At 45.1% G+C, this 22,657-nt stretch overlaps 1 protein-coding gene across 1 annotated transcript; it reads left to right on the forward strand.

Moving 5' to 3' along the window:
• Positions 1-1,141: 1,141 nt before the first annotated feature.
• On the forward strand, positions 1,142-22,657 carry LOC138645680 (uncharacterized). The gene is made up of 4 exons (XM_069735143.1): positions 1,142-1,610; positions 6,952-7,078; positions 21,240-21,313; positions 21,405-22,657. Exons 1-4 carry the CDS (start codon positions 1,253-1,255, stop codon positions 21,878-21,880), a joined length of 1,035 nt encoding a protein of 344 aa, XP_069591244.1. The 5' UTR covers positions 1,142-1,252; the 3' UTR covers positions 21,881-22,657.

Below are 22,657 nucleotides of genomic sequence, written 5' to 3' on the forward strand. Positions count from 1 at the left end.
CATACCGCTTAGAATTATCACCATAAAGGTTTACCTTCATCTCATTAGACCAGAGAATCTTATTTCTCATAGTCTGGGAGTCCTTCATGTGTTTTTTTTTAGCAAACTGTATGCGGCTTTCATATGTCTTGCTTCTGTCTGGCCACTCTGCCATAAAGGCCTGACTGGTGGAGGGCTGCAGTGATAGGTGACTTTGTGGAACTTTCTCAATCTCCTTACTGCATCTCTGGAGCTCAGCCACAGTGATCTTGGGGTTCTTCTTTACCTCTCACCAAGGCTCTTTTCCCACGATTGCTCAGTTTGGCTGGACGGCCAGGTCTAGGAAGACTTCTGGTGGTCCCAAACTTCTTCCATTTAAGGATTACGGAGGCCACTGTGCTCTTAGGAACCTGGAGTCCTGCAGAAATTCTGTTGTAACCTTGGCCAGATCTGAGCCTTGCCACAATTCTGTCTCTCAGCTCCTTGGCCAGGTCCTTTGACCTCATGATTCTCATTTGGACTGACATGCACTGTGAGCTGTGAGGTCTTATATAGACAGGTGTGCGCCGCTCCAAATCAAGTCCTATCAGTGTAATTACACACAGCTGGACTCCAATGAAGGAGCAGAACCATCTCAAGGAGGATCACAAGGAAATGGACAGCATGGGACTTATATATGAGAGTCTGAGCAAAGGGTGTGAAGACTTATGACCATGTGATATTTCAGATTTTCTTTATTAAATTTGCAAAAAATTCTACATTTGTTATTTTCAGTGAAGATGGGGGCAGAGTGCACATTAATGAGAAAAAATGAACTTTATAGAATTTACCAAATGGCTGCAATGAAACAAAGAGTGAAAAATGTAAAGGGGTCTGAACACTTTCCGTACCCACTGTATAATTGTTAGACCTCCTCTGATCACATTGCTAAGAACTATAAGGACTTTAGCCTTTGAATGCAGCAGTGATAAACACGTTACGTCTATGCATCCCACTGTCCTGAGTGTTATAGGAAATAGAGCAGGGACAGTGAGTGGCTGTTATTTGTTACCTCATTTGTCCACCTCTGTCATATTGACCCAAGTCATGTAGAAAACATTAATGTTCAGCAACACCCTGTTATATAATAAACCACACCTCCGCTTCTCGTAAGCCACCGAAATTGAAAGTACCGTACTCAGAAAAATTTGAGATAACTGAAGAAAACACAAGACATAGAAAGAGGAAAGAAAATAGGAGAGTTGGTGAGAAGAGAAGGAGAAATCCATGAGAGATGAATCCAGACCAGCTAAAGAAAAGTATCCTCGACTTCAGCCTGGGCCATCAAGGCTTTCTATCGTCCCTCTGGAAGCTCTTTGGTTTCACAAGTCATGGTGATCAGGGATACTCCCGGGTTCTCCTCCAGGTATTTGGCTACATTGGTCATGGGAAATCCTCCTTCATTAACTCCTGTAAGTACGTGATGGAGGAGGGCGAGGAATTCATAGAATATGCTAATGCTGGAGATGATCATCAGACCATGACCTTGGAAAGAAAAGCCTACAATCTCACCAAGAACATCACCATAGTGGACAACAGAGGGTGCATAACTATGGGCAGCTTCCAGAGAGCGGAGATCTACGCCCAACTGGGTGAGTGAGAACTGCGAATACTAACCCCTTAGTGACAGACAATTTTGACCTTCCTGACCACTTACTAATGTCACTTTATAAATTAACTTTGGAGCTTCTATATTATCCCAGTGATTCTGAGATTGCTTGTCAGGACACATTGTACCTTTTCTTAGTGATAAATTTACGTTAATAACATTTCTGCTTATTTACAAAAATATTTAACATTTACGAAAATTTAGAAACCTGTGCAATTTTCAATCTTTACATTTTTATACCTTCAACACCACAAAGGCACACTACACAAAATGTTTCCCATATGTCTACTTTACACAAACATCATTTTTTCCCAAAGTCTTTTTATTTTGTTAGAAAGGTTCAAAATTTAGGAGCAAATTTTCATTTTTTTTTCTTCAAGGAAGTTCCAGTTGTAGGCATGGTCTCACAGGCACAGTCAGGAAAGCACCATGTAAAGCTAGTCACTGCTCACATACTTGTCAAGAGGTCCGGGGTCAATACCAAGAGAGCTCGTAATAGAAAAAGGTAACGGACAAAAGCACAGTCAGGTCACAGTCCAAAATCAGAGGATCAGGAAGGAAGCAGATGAAGACAAAGGGTAAATCGTAGGTCACTAACAGAGATCAGAAGACAACTCACAGCACAGAGGACAAAGATCAGAGCATGCACCACTTGAGCAAAGCTATAATTGGCAAAGGTTTGACCATTGTCAAAGTGCTAAATAGCCCAGTAATCACCCAGAATAGCGGCCATCTGGAGGAGATTCCGCAGACCCAGCCAGATAGAATGGCAGAGCAGTCAGTCACAATACACCTCTGCCTCAGATTGGGCGGTAGAGCTGTCGGTCACAATCCTGACAGATCAGCCACCCCTCGATCCTATAGGGTGGCAGAGCTGTCACTCACAGCATTTATAGGACACCATGAGTAATGAAATCGTGACCCACTGACAAGTCTCCAACACTGCTGTACACGAGTACTACAGAGTATGAGAAAAAACCATCAAAGTAAAAATTTACATGTCCCATAGTTGGACTTAGTGAAAAAGTTAAATAAAATCTGTAAAAAAAGTTTAAAAAAAAAAAAACCTGCCCACAATTTATAAAAAGCAGTTTCAGCACTAAAAACTCAGCCTTTGTGATAAAACAAAAATAAAGAAAAAAAAAGCACACATTATTAATATTGCCGTATCTGTCACAACCCAACCTATAAAATTGTCATCAATTTTTTTCTGTGAAAAATAATTAAAAAAATGGTAAAAATGATGCTTTTTCATCATACTGACACACCAAAAATGTAACAAAACCCGATCAAAAAGCCGTATGAAAAAATAAAATGGTAAAACTGAAAACACCAAATTGTCCTGCAAAAAAGAAAACCCTTATATGGCCCATTCGGCAAAAAAATATAATAAAAAAGCTACAGCTCTCAGAATTTGACGATATGAAAACAAATTCATTTTTAGAATATATTGTTTTTAGTGTGTAAAAACAGCAAATCCTATAAAAAATATGTACCCCCCCAAAAAAAAATCTGCAACTCGTCGCTCCAACAATGAGCCCTTATACAGCTCTGTTCACCCCCAAAATTAAAGTTACAGCAAAAATAAGAGCTATTCTTGTACTGCTGTCTGTTTGTTCATTTTGTCTTCCAAGAATCAGAATAAGGCTTGGCACACATTTATCCTGCGCTCTCCGCTGAGCGCTTACTTCAGGTTTTCCTTGTAAATTTCCCAAAACCACGATTCAGACAAAACCCCAGATGAAACCACTCACTTATTAGACAGATGGAGTCACTTTGGACTAGTCTGTGTTCCAGCAGTGCCCCATCATTTTAGGCATATTTCTAGCACACAAGTGTGGACTACCACAGATCTGTGCACGCCTAAAAAAGATGGAGACCACCAGAGCAGATGCCAAACAGAGTGCGAAGTGTCTCCCTCTGCCTCATGCTGTCTGGTTCCGTTGGAATTATTATTATTTATTTCTATAGCACCATTAACTCCATGATGCTGTACATGAGAAGGGGTTACATACAAATTACAGATAACACTTACAGTAAACTAACAATGACAGACTGATACAGAGGGGCGAGGACCCTGCCCTTGCGGGCTTACATTCTACAGGATGATGGGGAAGGAGACAATAGGTCAGGAGTTGCAGTAGCTCTGGTGTTGGTGAGGTGAACCAGTAAATCGTGCACCCAATACTGCACTAACCTTTTAATACACTGCTCAAAAATAAAGGGAACACTCAAATAACACATCCTAGATCTGAATGAATTAAATATTATCAATGATAATAACAAAGTATTCAATGATAATTTATCATTGAATACTTTGTTCTGTACAAAGTTGAATGTGCTGACAACAAAAATCCTCAATGGAAATCAAATTTATTAACCAGTGGAGGCCTGGATTTGGAACAATACTCAAAATCAAAGTGGAAAATCAAATTACAGGCTGATCCAACTTCAGTGGAAATGCCTCAAGACAAGGAAATGATGCTCAGTAGTGTGTGTGTGGCCTCCACGTGCCTGTATGACCTCCCTACAACGCCTGGGCATGATCCTGATGAGGCAACGGATGGTCTCCTGAGGGATCTCCTCCCAGACCTGGACTAAAGCATCCGCCAACTCCTGGACAGTCTGTGGTGCAATGTGACATTGGTGGATGGAGCGAGACATGATGTCCCAGATGTGTTCAGGATTCAGGTCTGGGGAACGGGTGGCCAGTCCATAGCTTCAATGCCTTCATCTTGCAGGAACTGCTGACACACTCCAGCCACATGAGGTCTGGCATTGTCCTGCATTAGGAGGAACCCAGGGCCAACCGCACCAGCATGTGGTCTCAAAAGGGGTCTGAGGATCTCATCTCGGTACCTAATGGCAGTGAGTCTACCTCTGGCAAGCACATGGAGGGCTGTGCGGCCCTCCAAAGAAATGCCACCCCACACCATTACTGACCCACTGCCAAAGCGGTCATGCTGAAGGATGTTGCAGGCAGCAGATCGCTCTCCACGGCATCTCCAGACTCTGTCACGTCTGTCACATGTGCTCAGTGTGAACCTGCTTTCATCTGTGAAGAGCACAGGGCGCCAGTGGCGAATTTGCCAATCCTGGTGTTCTGTGGCAAATGCCAAGCAACCTGCACGGTGTTGGGCTGTGAGCACAACCCCCATCTGTGGACGTCGGACACTCAGACCATCCTCATGGAGTCAGTTTCTAACCGTTTGTGCAGACACATGCACATTTGTGGCCTGCTGGAGGTCATTTTGCAGGGCTCTGGCAGTGCTCCTCCAGTTCCTCCTAGCACAAAGGCTGAGGTAGTGGTCCTGCTGCTGGGTTGTTGCCCTCCTATGGCCCCTCCACATCTCCTGGTGTACTGGCCTGTCTCCTGGTAGTGCCTCCAGCCTCTGGACAGTACGCTGACAGACACAGCAAACCTTGCCACAGCTCGCATTGATGTGCCATCCTGGATGAGCTGCACTACCTGAGCCACTTGTGTGGGTTGTAGAGTCTGTCTCATGCTACCACGAGTGTGAAAGCACAACCAACATTCAAAAGTGACCAAAACATCAGCCAGAAAGCATTGGTGCTGAGATGTGGTCTGTGCTCCCCACCTGCAGAACCACTCCTTTATTGAGGGGGTCTTGATAATTGGCAATAATTTAATAATTAATAATTGGACAGTCTGATTTCACAGAAGTTTGATTTACTTGGAGTTATATTCTGTTGTTTAAGTGTTCCCTTTATTTTTTGAGCAGTGTATATGTTATAATAAACAAAATGGTCCAGCTCACCCTTTCCAAAATTAATCCAGTCAGGGTGATGACTGGAAAGCTCAGCACTGCATGGCGTTTTAGGTAGGTATGTCCAAGAAAGGTAAAGGATCCAGTTTATAGTAAATGTATAGTTTATAGTAAATATGAAAACATCAAACTTTATTCAATCCATTAAAAAAGTGAAAAATATACAGACTTTGCAAAAAGTTGAAGTGATAGTGAATCCCCTCGATTAAAAACCAATGCATTTTGAATGCTGTAGCTTTCTTAATCCTGGTACATGGTGAGTGAATCAAGTATGGAGGTTTTATACCACACCTGCTCACCAGGGGGCAGTGCAGCCCAGGTGGAACATGCAGAATTAAGAATACAGTCAACCACTTAGCATACTCTGAGAAAGTGATATATATATATATATATATATATATATATATATATATATATATATATATATATATATATATATATACAGTGAGCAAAATAAGTATTTGATACACTGCAGACTTTGCAAGTTCTCCTATGAAGAATGGAGAGGTCTGTAATTGTTATCGTAGGTACACTTCACCCGTGACAGACAGAATCTAAAAATAAAAACCAGAAAAAGCACCTTGCAGGATTGTTACATAATTAATTTGCATTTTATCACATGAAATAAGTATTTGATACAACAGAGAAATAAAACATAATATTTGGAGCAGAAACCTTTGTTTGCAATTACAGAGGTCAGACGTTTCCTGCAGTTCCTGACCAGGTTTGCATACACTGCAGCAGGGATTTTGGCCCACTCATCCATACGAATCTTCTCCAGATCTTTGAGGCTTTGGGGCTGTCAATGGACAACATTGATTTTCAGCTCCTCCAGAGATTTTCTATTGAGTTCAAGTCTGGAGACTTGCTATGCCACACCAGGACCATGAAATGCTTCTTACAGAGCCTTAGTTGCCCTGACTGTGTGTTCCGGGTCATTGTCATGCTGGAAGACGCGGTCATATCCCATCGTCAATGCTCTTACTGAGAGAAGTAGGTTGTTAACCAAAATATTGTGATACCTGACCCCATCCATCCTCCCTTCAATACGGTGCTGTCGTCCTGTCCCCTTTGCAGAAAAGCACCCCCAAAGTATGTTGTTTCCCCACCATGCTTCATTCGGAAACGGTGTTCTTGGGGTTGCACTCATCCTTCTTCCTCCAAACACGGCGAGTGGAGTAGATACTAAAAAGTTCTATTCTGGTCTCATCAGATCATATGACCTCCTCCCATGCCTGCTCTGAATCATCCAGATGGTCATTGTCGAACTTCATCTGAAGGATTTGGTGAGCAATGATATCAGGGATGTGACTGCTCAGGATGGCAGCCGGAACATAATGACAGTAGTGTGTGAATCCGGCTGCTGAGATGAGCGATGATGACAGTAATGTTATCGCAGGTCACAGCCGATGAACTACAGTAACCTTATTGACCTCAGCGCTCGCAGCGTGAGAGATTTCACATCACAAATTGTTTGGACATCCCTGTTATTAGAAGGACACTTATTACACAGAATCAATGTTTTTCTTCACCTAGGAAACTTCCTCCCCATTGGTGAGAAGGTGGAGTGGATGAAAGACTACACAGGCATGATGACCAAAGTGGAAGACGCCGCACTCAACCCAAACTACTCCGATTTCATTGTCCCCATGCTAATATACAGGTGAGCGGCCACAGCTGACAAGATCTGGGGTCAGTCACATATTAGCACTTTCCATCCAGTGTTGGACAAAGAGTAAAAACAGACACAAAATATGAGACACTTGCCCTAAAGAACTAATAATGGGTAAATTGTGGGGGGCACAAGCTGCAACCAGGTATGTTACACACACTCAAATGTGCAAAATCGAAACAAACTATCTCAAGAAAGGCCCTGACACCGCAGTTACATGTTAGAAAACATAATATAAATAGGGGACAACAATACAAATTAACAATATAAATACTGTCTAATATTGTCTATTTATATTGTACACTATTGTTGTCCCCTATATATATTGAAACATGTAACTGGATACACACTGGCACATAAGCCTTAGTGTCAGGATGGAGTAGAATAAATTAGACTGACTTCTGAATGTTATTTAACCACTTTTTTATCAAACAAGTATTGCAGCCTAATGTAATATACCCCCTAGAGCTTGCTGCTCGGTGTGCAGAGCACGTGTGCAGCCTTTATGTTATTGTTTCTATTTGTGTTCATTTACACATACACTTCCTGGGTGGTCTGCATATAAAGGTTTTCTGCAATTTTTCATATTTTTTGTGGTTTCTACAATTTTATGGGGAGGTCACACTAGCGCAAAGATATATACCTACTTATGGATTCTTGAGATAGCTTGGAGACACAACGAGGCAGAGAGGTGATTTCGGCAGCTGGCGCCCGGCGTGGGAGAGCTGACAGCAAGATTCTTTATAATGACTTCAACAAATGTAATAAAAATTATAATAAAAATAATCCTGAGTTATTAACGGTGTTTGCTAAGACTGAATTATATTTTAGGATAGGGTATCAAGGTTGGCTTAGTGTGGGTCCTACACCTCGCCACCTGCAGTTCAGCTATTATCTGATCAGTAATGGCTGCATGTGAAGAAGTAATGGAAGCTAGATAGCACAGCACCACACATGGCCTAGTGGCCGCAGCTGAGAAATGCAGCTTCATAGAATAGGACTTATATTAAGGAGTCGTTTTATCATCATCATAATCTCCACTAATTTCACTTCAGCTATCACCATCATTATCACTACCGTTATCATAACAATCAACCTCTTGTAGAGGCCCAAAGTGTCTGAAGAAGGGGACAATGACTGGTTTTAAAACTTTTAATTTTTCTAATTGGTGAATGGTAATCTATGGGTCCTGTAAAGGCTAAAATTTAATGGGGGAGGGGAGGAGAGTAGGGTTGAGCGAAACGGATCGGACAAATTAAAAAATTGCCGACTTTTGGCAAAGTCAGGTTTCATGAAACCCGACCCGATCCTAGTGTGGGATCGGCCATGAGGTCGTCGATCTTCGTGCCAAAGTCGCGTTTCGTATGACGCGTTCAGCGCCATTTCTCAGCCAATGAAGGTGGACGCAGAGTGTGGGCAGCGTGATGACATAGGTCTCGGTCCCCACCATCTTAGAGAAGGGCATAACAGTGATTGGCTTGCTTTCTGCGGCGTCACAGGGGCTATAAAGGGGCGTGCACGCCGACCGCCATCTTACTGCTGCTGATCTGAGCATAGGGAGAGGTTGCTGCCACTTCATCAGAAGAAGGGATATAGTTAGGAAGGGAAGATTAACCCCCAAACCGCTTGTGCTGTAGCGATTTCCACTGTCCAACACCACCTTTTCTGTAGCTTATTAGGCTGCCTTATAAGGCTCCCTGATAGCTGCATTGCTGTTTGTACGCCGCTGTGCAAACCAACTGCTTTTTTAAAAGCAAAAATCCTGTTGCACCTGTCTGCACAGTTATCTTGTTTATTTGTCCACACTTTTGTGTGCAGTAGTCCTTTTTATTGCTGCCATACTTGTCCTGAGATCATTGTAGGGAGATTGAAATTGTTCAACAGTACTTTCATTTTTTCATAAATCTTCCAGCCACGTTCTGCCACTTACATTGTGTAGTGTATTACACTGGGCCTGAGTTTTGCTGCAGTCTCCCCCATCAAAAAAAAGGGAGATTTAAAATGGCACTAAGTGGATCTACGTCAGTTCTGTTTGTCGTATATCTTCCAGCCACGTTCTGCCACTTACATTGTGTAGTGTTATGTACAGGGCCTGAGTTTTGGTGCAGTCCCCCCCCCCCAAAAAAAAAAAAGTGAGATTTAAATTCTCAACAAGTTTATATACACCTTCTACCTTGTTTTACAGTACCATATAACGGTTGTTATTTTGTTTACATTTTCCCCAAAATGAGGAAGTCTGGTGGAAGAGGCCGTGGGCGGTCATTGCCAGCTGGTAATGATGGTGGTGGTGGTGGTGGTGGTGTTAGAGAATCTGGTGGTAGTGGGAAAAGCACAATAGCACCTAAGGCTCGAGGTGTTGAGCCAGCGTCATCGTCTGGCTGCACAAGGCCTTGAAGGCTTTCTTATCAGGGAGTAGGAAAACCGCTTTTAAAGCCGGAGCAGCATGAAAAAGTTTTGGCTTTCCTTGCTGACTCAGCCTCTAGATCTTTCGCCTCCTCTTCAGAAAGTTCCAAATATAAAATCAGCGAGTCGTCAGTGGATGCTCCCGGTCAGGAACAAGACGTTTCCTTGTGTCCTTCACCCAAACTAAAAGTGAAGGATGCGGCAAGCGACACTACAGTTTACTCCATGGAGCTCTTTACACATACCGTGCCTGGGTTAGAGAGGGAAATTGTTAACTGCCCATTACAATATGAATCGGACATGGAGTGCACAGATGCACTGCCACAGCTAGATTATTATGCTGTTCCACTGACTCAGATCACTACATTGCCCTCGCAGTGTCTGAGCCAGAATCTGACCCTGATGAGACTATGGTGCCCCATCCCGAACGCTATAGCACCTTACACAGTGACACAGAGGAAGGTGCACATGACATTGAAGAGGAGGTGATAGATGACCCAGTTGTTGACCCAGATTGGCAGCCATTGGGGGAACAGGGTGCCGCTGCCTGTAGCTCAGAAGCGGAGGAGGATGATCTGCAGCAGCCATCGACATCACAACAGCTTTCATCTGGCAGGCCCATATCTGGCCAAAAACATTTGTCAAAACCAAAAACACTTTTAGGACACCGTGGCCATCCGGTGAAAGTAGCACAGCGTGCAACGCCTGAAAAGGTATTCCATAGTAGGAAGAGTGCAGTGTGGCAATTTTTTAACCAAGATCCGAATGATCAGTGCAAAGTTATCTGTAAGAAATGCTCAAAAACCATTAGCAGAGGGAAGAATCTCCAAATTTAAATACAACGTGCATGCTTAGACATTTAACCAGCGTGCACCTGCAAGCCTGGACTAACTACCAAAAGGTCCCGTACCGTTGGTGTACCCGCTCAGAATGAAGCTCTTCAGCAATGCTACATTGCTTCCCTCACTGTAAGCCCACCGGTTAGGACACCACCAGCAGCAAATGTGGAGGTATTGTTGCAAGGCCAAAGCAGTCAGGGAATCACAAGGTTATTGGTAGGAAACACTGTAGGTTGGCCAACATCGAGAATACCATCACCAACCCTCTCTCAATCCGCCATGTCCACGACCACCCCCACTAGTTCCACCATATGCAGCTCTCCAGTCCAGCTCACCCTACAAGAGACTCTCGTTAGGAAAAGGAAGTACTCATCCTGTCATCCGCGTACACAGGGTTTGAACGCCCACATTGTTAGACTAATCTCGTTAGAGATGATGCCCTACCGGTTGGTTGAAAGCGAAGCTTTCAAAGCCCTGATGGCCTTCGCATTACCACGCTATGACCTACCCAGTCGACACTTCTTTGCGAGAAAAGCCATCCCAGCCCTCCACAAGCATGTCAAAGACCGCATTGTCCATGCACTGATGCAGTCAGTCAGTAGAAAGGTGCACCTCACAACAGATGCATGGACCAGTAGGCATGGCCAGGGACGTTACGTGTCCTGTTGTGAAACCCATGGTCAGGCTCCCTCCTGTGGTCACGAGTGGTACTGCGGCTTCTGGGTTTCCTTCCTCAGGTGATGAGGTGAGGTCGTTAAGTGCTGTTCTATTTAACTCCACCTAGTGCCTTGCTTATTGCCTCCAGTCAATGTTCCTGTGTTGGTCTTGTTCCCTCCTGGATTGTTCCTGTGGCCTGTCTTACCTGCATAAGTTAAGTTTTGCCGGTTTCACTTTTGTTTACTATTTTCTGTCCAGCTTGTGTTTTGTCTTTTTTGCTTGCTGGAAGCTCTGGGACGCAGAGGGGGTACCTCCGTACCGTTAGTCGGTACGGAGGGTCTTTTTGCGTTCTCTGCGTGGTTGTTTGTAGGGTTTTGTGTTGACCGCAAAGCTATCTTTCCTATCTTCAGTCTGTTTAGTCAGTCGGGCCTCACTTTGCTAAAATCTATTTCATCACTGTGTTTGTATTTTCATCTCAACTCACAGTCATTATATGTGGGGGGCTGCCTTTTCCTTTGGGGAATTTCTCTGAGGCAAGGTAGGCTTATTTTCCTCTCTTAGGGCTAGTTAGTTTCTCAGGCTGTGCTCGAGGCGCCTAGGCCTTGGATAGGAGCGCTCCACGGCTGCCTTTAGTGTGGTACGATAGGATTAGGGATTGCGGTCAGCAGAGTTCCCACGTCTCAGAGCTCGTCCTATGTTATTGCTAACTGTCAGGTCACTTTATGTGCTCTTAACCACTAGACCCATTGTGGTTTTGAATCACCAGATCATAACAGTACTGGAGGCCCAAAGTACTAATGCTTCTCAATAGAGGAAAAAAGAAGTTCTGAGACCATTTTTTTTTCTTGGCACTGTGTTTTGCCTTTTTTTTCCCCTAGACATTTGGGTGGTTCAGGACACAGGTGTGGTGATGGACATTCAGGGTCTGTCCTCTTTGATGGATAATCTCGCTATAAATGTACAAGACATTCAAAATTTAGTGGTTCAGAAACCTATGTTAGAACCTACAATTCCTATTCCGGATTTGTTTTCTGGAGATAGAACTAAGTTTTTGAGTTTCAAAAATAATTGTAAACTGTTTCTGGCTTTGAAACCTCGCTCCTCTGGTGACCCAGTTCAACAAGTTAAGATCATTATTTCTTTTTTACGTGGCGACCCTCAGGACTGGGCATTCTCTCTTGCGCCAGGAGATCCTGCATTATGTAATATTGATACGTTTTTTCTGGCGCTCGGTTTGCTCTATGATGAACCTAATTCCATTGATCAGGCAGAGAAAAATTTGCTGGCTCTGTGTCAGGGTCAGGATGAGGTAGAGGTATATTGTCAGAGGTTTAGGAAGTTGTCTGGGCTCACTCAGTGGAATGAATGTGCGCTGGCAGCGATTTTCAGAAAGCGTCTCTCTGAAGCCCTTAAAGATGTCATGGTGGGATTTCCTATGCCTGCTGGTTTGAATGAGTCTATGTCTTTGGCCATTCAGATCGGTCAACGCTTGCGTGAGCGTAAAACTGTGCACCATTTGGCGGTATCATCTGAGTATAAACCTGAGCCTATGCAGTGCGATAGGACTTTGACAAGAGCTGAACGGCAAGAACACAGACGTCAGAATGGGCTGTGTTTCTACTGTGGTGATTCCACTCATGCTATCTCTGATTGTCCTAAACGCACTAAGCGGTTCGCTTGGTCTGCCACCATTGGTACTGTACAGTCGAAATTTCTTTTGTCTGTTACTTTGATCTGCTCTTTGTCTTCTTATTCTGTTATGGCATTTGTGGATTCTGGCGCTGCCCTGAATTTGATGGACTTGGAGTATGCTAGGCGTTGTGGGTTTTTCTTGGAGCCCTTGCAGTGTCCTATTCCGTTGAGAGGAATTGATGCTACTCCTTTGGCCAAGAATAAGCCTCAATACTGGACCCAGCTGACCATGTGCATGGCTCCTGCTCATCAGGAGGATATTCGCTTTCTGGTATTGCATAATCTGCATGATGTGGTTGTGTTGGGGTTGCCATGGCTACAAGTCCATAACCCAGTATTGGATTGGAAATCTATGTCTGTGTCCAGCTGGGGTTGTCAGGGGGTACATAGTGATGTTCCATTTCTGCCTATTGCGTCATCCACCTCTTCGGAGATCCCAGAATTCTTGTCGGATTACCGGGATGTATTTGATGAGCCCAAGTCCAATGCCCTACATCCGCATAGGGATTGCGATTGTGCTATCGATTTGATTCCTGGTAGTAAGTTTCCTAAGGGCCGTCTGTTTAATTTATCTGTGCCTGAGCACGCCCCTATGCGGAGTTACGTAAAGGAGTCCTTGGAGAAGGGTCATATTCGTCCGTCATCATCGCCATTGGGAGCAGGGTTCTTTTTTGTGGCCAAGAAGGATGGTTCACTGAGACCTTGTATTGATTACCGCCTTCTAAATAAAATCACGGTCAAATTTCAGTACCCCCTGCCGCTGCTATCTGATTTGTTTGCTCGGATTAAGGGGGCTAGTTGGTTCACCAAGATATATCTTCGTGGTGCGTATAATCTTGTGCGTATAAAACGGAGCGATGAATGGAAAACTGCATTTAATACGCCCGAGGGCCATTTTGAGTACCTGGTTATGCCATTCGGGCTTGCCAATGCTCCATCAGTATTTCAGTCCTTTATGCATGACATCTTCCGAGAGTACCTGGATAAATTCCTGATTGTATACTTGGATGATATTTTGGTCTTCTCAGATGATTGGGAGTCTCACGTGAAGCAGGTCAGAATGGTGTTCCAGGTCCTGCGTGCTAATTCTTTGTTTGTGAAGGGGTCAAAGTGTCTTTTTGGTATTCAGAAGGTTTCATTTTTGGGGTTCATTTTTTCCCCTTCTACTATCGAGATGGACCCTGTTAAGGTCCAGGCCATTTATGATTGGACTCAGCCGACATCTCTGAAGAGTCTGCAAAAGTTCCTGGGCTTTGCTAATTTTTATCGTCGCTTCATCAGTAATTTTTCCAGTATTGCTAAGCCATTGACTGATTTGACCAAGAAGGGTGCTGATGTGGTCAATTGGTCTTCTGCTGCTGTGGAAGCTTTTCAAGAGTTGAAGCGTCGTTTTTCTTCTGCCCCTGTGTTGTGCCAACCAGATGTTTCGCTTCCGTTCCAGGTCGAGGTTGATGCTTCTGAAATTGGAGCAGGGGCTGTTTTGTCGCAAAGAAGTTCTGATGGCTCGGTGATGAAACCATGCGCCTTCTTTTCCAGGAAGTTTTCGCCTGCTGAGCGAAATTATGATGTTGGCAATCGAGAGTTGCTGGCCATGAAGTGGGCATTCGAGGAGTGGCGTCATTGGCTTGAAGGAGCTAAGCATCGCGTGGTGGTCTTGACTGATCACAAGTCGGCCAAACGGTTGAATCCTAGACAGGCTCGTTGGTCGCTGTTTTTCTCCCGTTTTGACTTTGTGGTTTCGTACCTTCCGGGCTCTAAAAATGTGAAGGCGGATGCCCTGTCTAGGAGTTTTGTGGCCGACTCTCCGGGTTTGCCTGAGCCGGCGGGTATTCTCAAAGAGGGGGTAATTTTATCTGCCATCTTCCCTGATTTGCGGCGGGTGCTGCAAAAATTTCAGGCTAATAGACCTGACCGTTGCCCAGCGGAGAGACTGTCCCTGATAGGTGGACGAATAGAGTTATCTCTGAGGTTCATGGTTCGGTCTTGGCTGGTCATCCTGGAATCTTTGGTACCAGAGATTTGGTGGCTAGATCCTTTTGGTGGCCGTCTCTGTCGCGGGATGTGCGTTCTTTTGTGCAGTCCTGTGGGATTTGTGCTCGGGCTAAGCCCTGCTGTTCTCGTGCTAGTGGGTTGCTTTTGCCCTTGCCGGTCCCGAAGAGGCCTTGGACACATATCTCTATGGATTTTATTTCGGATCTTCCCGTCTCTCAAAAGATGTCGGTCATTTGGGTGGTTTGTGATCGCTTCTCTAAGATGGTCCATTTGGTACCCTTGTCTAAATTGCCTTCCTCCTCTGATTTGGTGCCATTGTTCTTCCAGCATGTGGTTCGTTTGCATGGCATTCCGGAGAACATCGTTTCTGACAGAGGTACCCAGTTTGTTTCGAGGTTTTGGCGAGCCTTTTGTGCTAGGATGGGCATTGATTTGTCTTTTTCCTCGGCTTTCCATCCTCAGACAAATGGCCAGACTGAACGAACCAATCAGACCTTGGAAACATATCTGAGATGTTTTGTTTCTGCAGATCAGGATGATTGGGTGTCCTTTTTGCCTTTGGCTGAGTTCGCCCTTAATAATAGGGCCAGCTCGGCTACTTTGGTTTCGCCATTTTTCTGCAATTCCGGTTTCCATCCTCGTTTCTCTTCAGGGCAGGTTGAGTCTTCGGACTGTCCTGGTGTGGATACTGTGGTGGATAGGTTGCAGCAGATTTGGACTCATTTAGTGGACAATTTGACTTTGTCCCAGGAGAAGGCTCAACGTTTCGCTAACCGCAGGCGCTGTGTGGGTCCCCGACTTCGTGTTGGGGATTTGGTTTGGTTGTCATCTCGTTATATTCCTATGAAGGTTTCCTCTCCTAAGTTCAAACCTCGTTTTATTGGTCCGTATAGGATTTCTGAGGTCCTTAATCCTGTGTCTTTTCGTTTGACCCTTCCAGATTCTTTTTCCATCCATAACGTATTCCATAGGTCATTGTTGCGGAGATACGTGGCACCTATGGTTCCATCTGTTGATCCTCCTGCCCCGGTTTTGGTTGAGGAAGAGTTGGAGTATATTGTGGAGAAGATTTTGGATTCTCGTGTTTCGAGACGGAAACTCCAGTATCTGGTTAAGTGGAAGGGTTATGGTCAGGAAGATAATTCCTGGGTCTTTGCCTCTGATGTCCATGCGGCCGATCTTGTTCGTGCCTTTCATATGGCTCATCCTGGTCGGCCTGGGGGCTCTGGTGAGGGTTCGGTGACCCCTCCTCAAGGGGGGGGTACTGTTGTGAATTCCGTGGTCAGGCTCCCTCCTGTGGTCACGAGTGGTACTGCTGCTTCTGGGTTTCCTTCCTCAGGTGATGAGGTGAGGTCGTTAAGTGCTGTTCTATTTAACTCCACCTAGTGCCTTGCTTATTGCCTCCAGTCAATGTTCCTGTGTTGGTCTTGTTCCCTCCTGGATTGTTCCTGTGGCCTGTCTTACCTGCATAAGTTAAGTTTTGCCGGTTTCACTTTTGTTTACTATTTTCTGTCCAGCTTGTGTTTTGTCTTTTTTGCTTGCTGGAAGCTCTGGGACGCAGAGGGGGTACCTCCGTACCGTTAGTCGGTACGGAGGGTCTTTTTGCGTTCTCTGCGTGGTTGTTTGTAGGGTTTTGTGTTGACCGCAAAGCTATCTTTCCTATCTTCAGTCTGTTTAGTCAGTCGGGCCTCACTTTGCTAAAATCTATTTCATCACTGTGTTTGTATTTTCATCTCAACTCACAGTCATTATATGTGGGGGGCTGCCTTTTCCTTTGGGGAATTTCTCTGAGGCAAGGTAGGCTTATTTTCCTCTCTTAGGGCTAGTTAGTTTCTCAGGCTGTGCTCGAGGCGCCTAGGCCTTGGATAGGAGCGCTCCACGGCTGCCTTTAGTGTGGTACGATAGGATTAGGGATTGCGGTCAGCAGAGTTCCCACGTCTCAGAGCTCGTCCTATGTTATTGCTAACTGTCAGGTCACTTTGTGTGCTCTTAACCACTAGACCCATTGTGGTTTTGAATCACCAGATCATAACAGTGTCCATCACGGCACACTGGGTTAATGTGGTGGATGCAGGGTCCACAGGGGACAGCCATAGTGGGACAGTTCTGCCTAGCCCACGGTCTAGGAAACAGTTGGCTGTAGGCGTTCGCCACCCCTCCTCCTCCTCCTCCTCCAGAAGCGAAAGCTCATCCACAGAGCGCAGTCGCACGACCACTCCATCCGCAGCTGCCAGTGTTGCACACGAGGTGTCCCATTATGGAACAGCTAGTGGTAAGCGTCAGCAGGCTGTGTTGGAAATGAAGTGTTTGGGCGACAACAGACACACCGCGGAAGTAATGGCCGAGTACTTGCAGCAAGAAACTCAATCATGGCTGGGCAGTGTACATCTTGAGGCAGGCAAGGTAGTCAGTGATAACGGAAGGAATTTTATGGCTGCCATAGCCCTTTCAGAACTGAAACACACCTTGCCTGGCTCACACCTTGAACCTCGTGGTGCAGTGCTTTCTGAAAAATTATCCGGGGTTACCAGCCCTGCTCCTGAAGATGCGAAGACTTTGTTCGCACATCTGCCGGTTGCTCGTACACTCCAGCCGTATGCTGAACCATCAGCGATCGCTGAAGCTTCCCCAGCACCGCCTTATAATCGACGTTGCAACAAGGTGGAACTCCACACTGCACATGTTTCAGAGGCTGTGCGAACAGAGGCGTGCTGTAATGTATTTGTGGGAAGATACACATACATGGGCAGGCAGTTGGATGGCAGACATGGAGTTGTCTGGTGTGCAGTGGTCGAAGCTACAAGACCTCTGTCAAGTCCTGCAGTGTTTTGAGGAATGCACACGGCTGGTAAGTGCAAACAACGCCATCATAAGCATGACCATCCCACTAATGCGCCTGCTGATGCAAAGTTTGACGCACATTAAGGAGCTGGTGTCTGCAGCCAAGCAGGAGGGAAGCCTTGATGACAGTCAGCCATTGTCTGCTCAGGGAACTCTCCTGGATGAGGTGGCGGATGAAGAGGAGGAGGATGATGGGGATGAATATTTATGGGAGGAGGATGCTTCTCAGGGGGCAATAAAAACTGTTGGCGTTGCAAGGCTGGTACAGGGTTTTTGCGGGCCACAACTGATGTTGATTTGCAAGAAAGTGCTCTTCAACCCAGCACAAGCAGTGAATTGACACCTGGAACATTGGCCCACATGGCTGAGTATGCCTTGCGTATCCTAAAAAGGGACCCCCGCATTATCAAAATGATGACCGATGACGATTACTGGTTGGCCTGCCTCCTGGATCCATGATATAAAGGAAAATTACAAAATATCATGCCACATGAGAACCTTGAGCAAATATTGGCAACCAAACAAGCAACTCTTTTAAACCGTTTGGTTCAGGCATTCCCAGCACACAGCGCCGGTGATGGTTCTCACACGAGCTGTAGGGGGCAACATGGCAGAGGTGTTGGAGGTGCACAAATCAGAAGAGGCGTTGGACAGATGGGATTTATGACCAGGTTGTGGAGTGATTTCGCAATGACCGCAGACACGACAGGTATTGCTTTATCGATTCAAAGTGACAGGAGACAGCATCTGTCCAGAATGGTTATGGACTATTTTTCCTCCCTTATGGATGTTCTCCCTCACAGGTCATTCCCCTTTGATTACTGGGCATCTAAAATAGACACCTGGCCTGAATTGGCAGAATATGCATTACAGGAGCTCGCTTGCCCTGCTTCTAGTGTGCTATCAGAAAGAGTCTTCAGTGCTGCTGGTTCAATACTGACCGAAAAAAGGACACGTCTGGCTACCCGAAATGTTGATGATCTAACCTTCATTAAAATGAACCAATCATGGATTTCAAATTATTTTGCCCCACCTTCCCCTGCTGACACGTAGCTTGCCTGAAAAATGTCTTGCTTTTGGCCTCCTCTTACTGACTGCTCCAATTCCTCCATTTGCAGCTGCTGAATGTTCACCATAGGCCATTTTTATACCTCCCTAAATGGGCTGACTCCTCCCACAGGGCTGTGGTCACCACCTGGCGCAAGCACCCGTGCGAGTGCTGTTTGCCTGGACAGGTGGGTGGGCCCACTCTTGAGCGATGGCACTGGCACAGGGTCCCTCATAGTACAATGAAGTGTCTCTGATGGTGGTGGTGCACACCCAACGTCAGACACACTGTCGTAATATGAGGGGCCCTGTGCTAGTACCGCCGCCCACGAGAGAGTGTTCCCCCCCAGCTTGAACAGTGCTCTACCACTTGCAATACTTACCTCTCCCTGCCCCACCACTGTGTAGTCTGTTATGACCTGGTGGTTAGGACAATAATGGACCTGGTGGTTAAGAGCACCCGGAAAGACCTGATAGTTACAATAACAGGACAAGCTCTGGGAAGTGGGAACTCTGCTGACCGCAATCCCTAATCCTATCACACACACTAGAAATAGCCGTGGATTGCTCCTAACGCTCCCTATGCAACTCGTCACAGCCTCAGAAACTAGCTAGCCCTAAAGATAGAAAAATAAAGCCTACCTTGCCTCAGAGAAATTCCTCAAAGGAAAAGGCAGCCCCCCACATATAATGACTGTGAGTAAAGATGAAAATCACGAACACAGAGATTAAATAGATTTAGCAAAGAGAGACCCGACTTACTGAACAGACAGAGGATAGGAAAGGTCACTTTGCGGTCAGCACAAAAACCTACAAAAAGCCACGCAGAGTGTGCAGGAAAAAAAACCTTCCGCACCGACTCACGGTGCGGAGGCGTCACTCTGCATCCCAGAGCTTCCAGCAAGCAAGACAAAATTCACAATAGCAAGCTGGACAGAAAAAATAGCAAACAAGAAAAAAGCAAGGAGGAACTTAGCTTCTGCTGGAGTAAACAGGTAACCAGAACGATCCAGGAGCAAACTAGACCAATAGAACAACATTGACAGCTGGCATGGAGCAATGATCTAAGTGGAGTTAAATAGAGCAGCCAGCTAACGAATTAACCTCGTCACCTGTGGAAGGAAACTCAGAAACAGCAGCTCCACCCACAGCCACCAGAGGAAGTCCATTGACAGAACCAGCCGAAGTACCATTCATGACCACAGGAGGGAGCTTGACAACAGAATTCACAACAGTAGTCTGTGCTGTTAAATCCTTCAATGGCACTGCCAATACCAATTTGTTGAAATGATAGATGATATTTAAAATATACAGGGGCCCTGGCCTCCATTTAGACCAGTTAATACTTTGCGCCAACTACCACTGTCTGCACTCAGCAGAGGAGCCCACCCCTGTACCTAGCTACGCCACCTGTTTATTTATGAACTTTTTTTGGCAGACATTTAGCCCACTTTATTATTTTGGTGTACTAACTGTGTCAGCCTCTCATTACAGTTCTCCTCCACTGAACAAAGCTATGCCACCTCTGTACTCCTGTTACCAATTTTGAACTGCATTTAGCCTACTTTTTTATTTTAGGCCTACTAAGTCTGTGTGAGCTACTCATTACAATTGTCCTCCGCTGAACAAAGCTATGCCACCTCTGTACTCCTGTTACCAATTTTGAACTGCTTTTAGCCTACTTTTTTATTTTAGGCCTACTAAGTCTGTGTGAGCTACTCATTACAATTGTCCTCCGCTGAACAAAGCTATGCCACCTCTGTACTCCTGTTACCAATTTTGAACTGCTTTTAGCCTACTTTTTTATTTTGGGTCTATATCTGTGTTTCCTCCTCATCCTGCCCATTGCCCAGCCAGTGCTAGATGAGTCTGCTGGTACATTGACCCAGACCACTACATTCCCCTTGCACTCAACACAGCCAGAATCTGACCCTGCTGAAAGTCAGGTCTTCCTTCCCGCATACTATACCACCTTACACGGGGACAAAGAGGAAGGTGCAGATGAAAGTGCAGGTTCCATCATCAGGTGGGGGGGGCATAATTGTTGGCGACGTCACTGGCACAGGGCCCCTCATAGTATGCAAAAGTGTTGCTGCCGGTGGGAGGTGCCCCCGCCGTGCAAACACACCGCCGTACTATGAGGGGCCCTGTGCCAGTGCCAACGAGTGGGCCCCCCTTGCTTGCTCAGGATCACAGCACTTGCAAAGTTGAAATACTTACCTCTCCCTGCTCCACCGCCGTGACGTATTCCGTGTTTCCTGGGCCCACGAAAATCTTGAGCCAGCCCTACCCCCCACAACTTTAGCCAAATGACCCCCAATTTTCAATGCCTAACTATTATTATAAAGTGAATTAAGATTGACAAGCTTAAGTAATAAGAATTGATGTTTTTGGCATTAAAATGGGCACTGTAGGTGTTTTCCTGGCCTCCACTCACTGCCGACTTTGATTCTCCATTGACTTGCATTGGGTTTCGTGTTTCAGTCGGCCCCTGACTTTTCGCAATAATCGGCCGATTTCACCCGACCCGACTTTTCAGAAACCCAACTCGATCCTAAAAAAGTAAAAGTCGCTCAACTCTAATTATCACCCTGTCACCAGTCTCAGCACAGTCACCATCGCCCCTATAAATATTATCATCTTTACAATCTCCGTCATCATCTTTTCTTTTATTTCTACAGCGCTATATGTCGGCTTCATGAGACTGAGAGACAAGAACTGCAGGAGTTTCTGAAAAATTGTGTGAAGATGACAGGTAATGTGGGGTGTAGTTGACAGCAGACACATCGAGAGCCTAGATGTTATTTCCTCCCCAGATCATCTTCTTACATCTGTGTCTCTTGCAGGAGTCTTCCCCATTGTTGTCATCACCCATAAAACCAGTGGAGACTTTATGGAGGCTGAGAAGATGTTCAGGCTGATGGGAGCTGAGAATATAATCTCTATAGAGAACTACACGAAGAACGATCATATCAAAACCCGGGGGAAAACCAACGATATTCTGATGGTTATTCACAGCGCCCTGGAAGACGTCAAATATCGGCTGGGAGAGAAAGAAAGAAATCCACAGAAAGACATGGTGCAACGGAGGAAGTTCCTGCTGGATTATATACACAGGGTGGATCTAGACGGAAGGAGAAAAGAAGAAAAGAGAAAAGAGGAAGCAAAAAATATGGCGCTAGTGAAGCTGCGCATGAGGGATAATGAAGAGAATGCAGAAATGAAGAAGAAACAGGATAAGCTGAGTGGAAAGGAAGAAATGAAAACAGAGAATGGAAACAATTCTGGAGGAGGTTTCTGGTCATGGTTAGGTTGGAGCTAACATTAGAGGGAATTAATCTGCTAAATGTGATAGAATTTTATCACAATTTGCAGAAAATAACAACTTCCCATCATCACATTTATGTAATGTTCTACTCTCTTTACACCTCACTCCACAAGTGATAATGGACGCGGGGTAAAATGCAAAACTGCTTTTATTTTTTTCACATATTGCTGTAAAATCATCAAACCAAGATTTGGCGTACACCCGACCAATCTGAGTAATGACGTAACGTTATATATTTAACATGAGGCACTGCGGTAATTTTGGCTCATTTTCTGACTGTCTAGATTAGCTTTATGCTTTCTATATATTATACATGATAAGTAATTCTACCCCATCATATATATATGACACGCCTCCCGAAGAAGCAGTGCGAAACGCGCGTCGGGGCAGAGGGACGCCGAGGCATTCACCCGTGTGGCCGAATTACAGGTAGCTCATCCACACTTTAGCATTTATATGTTTTTATGTGCTTGGAACCATGCATTACATTGGAGGATCAGCATTAGCTTACCTCATAAGAGTATAGGTATTGAAAAGTACTTATTACACAGATGGTTTTTCCTCACACTCACTATTTATTTAGGTTGTTATGCATATATGTGATGGGCTTTATCAATAGTGATATAATATCTTTATGTTACATCGGCCCACTGTCTAGGGTTTAGCCTATGGCATCTATTGTCCCTCATGTGTTTGGTCTAGTACCCTCCTTGCAGTAGATTAATATTGTTTTTATAAGATTTATTTTCTAATAAACTGGTGTTTTATATT

The sequence above is a fragment of the Ranitomeya imitator genome, chromosome 7 (assembly GCF_032444005.1).
Source record: "Ranitomeya imitator isolate aRanImi1 chromosome 7, aRanImi1.pri, whole genome shotgun sequence".
In the NCBI taxonomy this organism is placed as follows: Eukaryota; Metazoa; Chordata; class Amphibia; order Anura; family Dendrobatidae; genus Ranitomeya; species Ranitomeya imitator.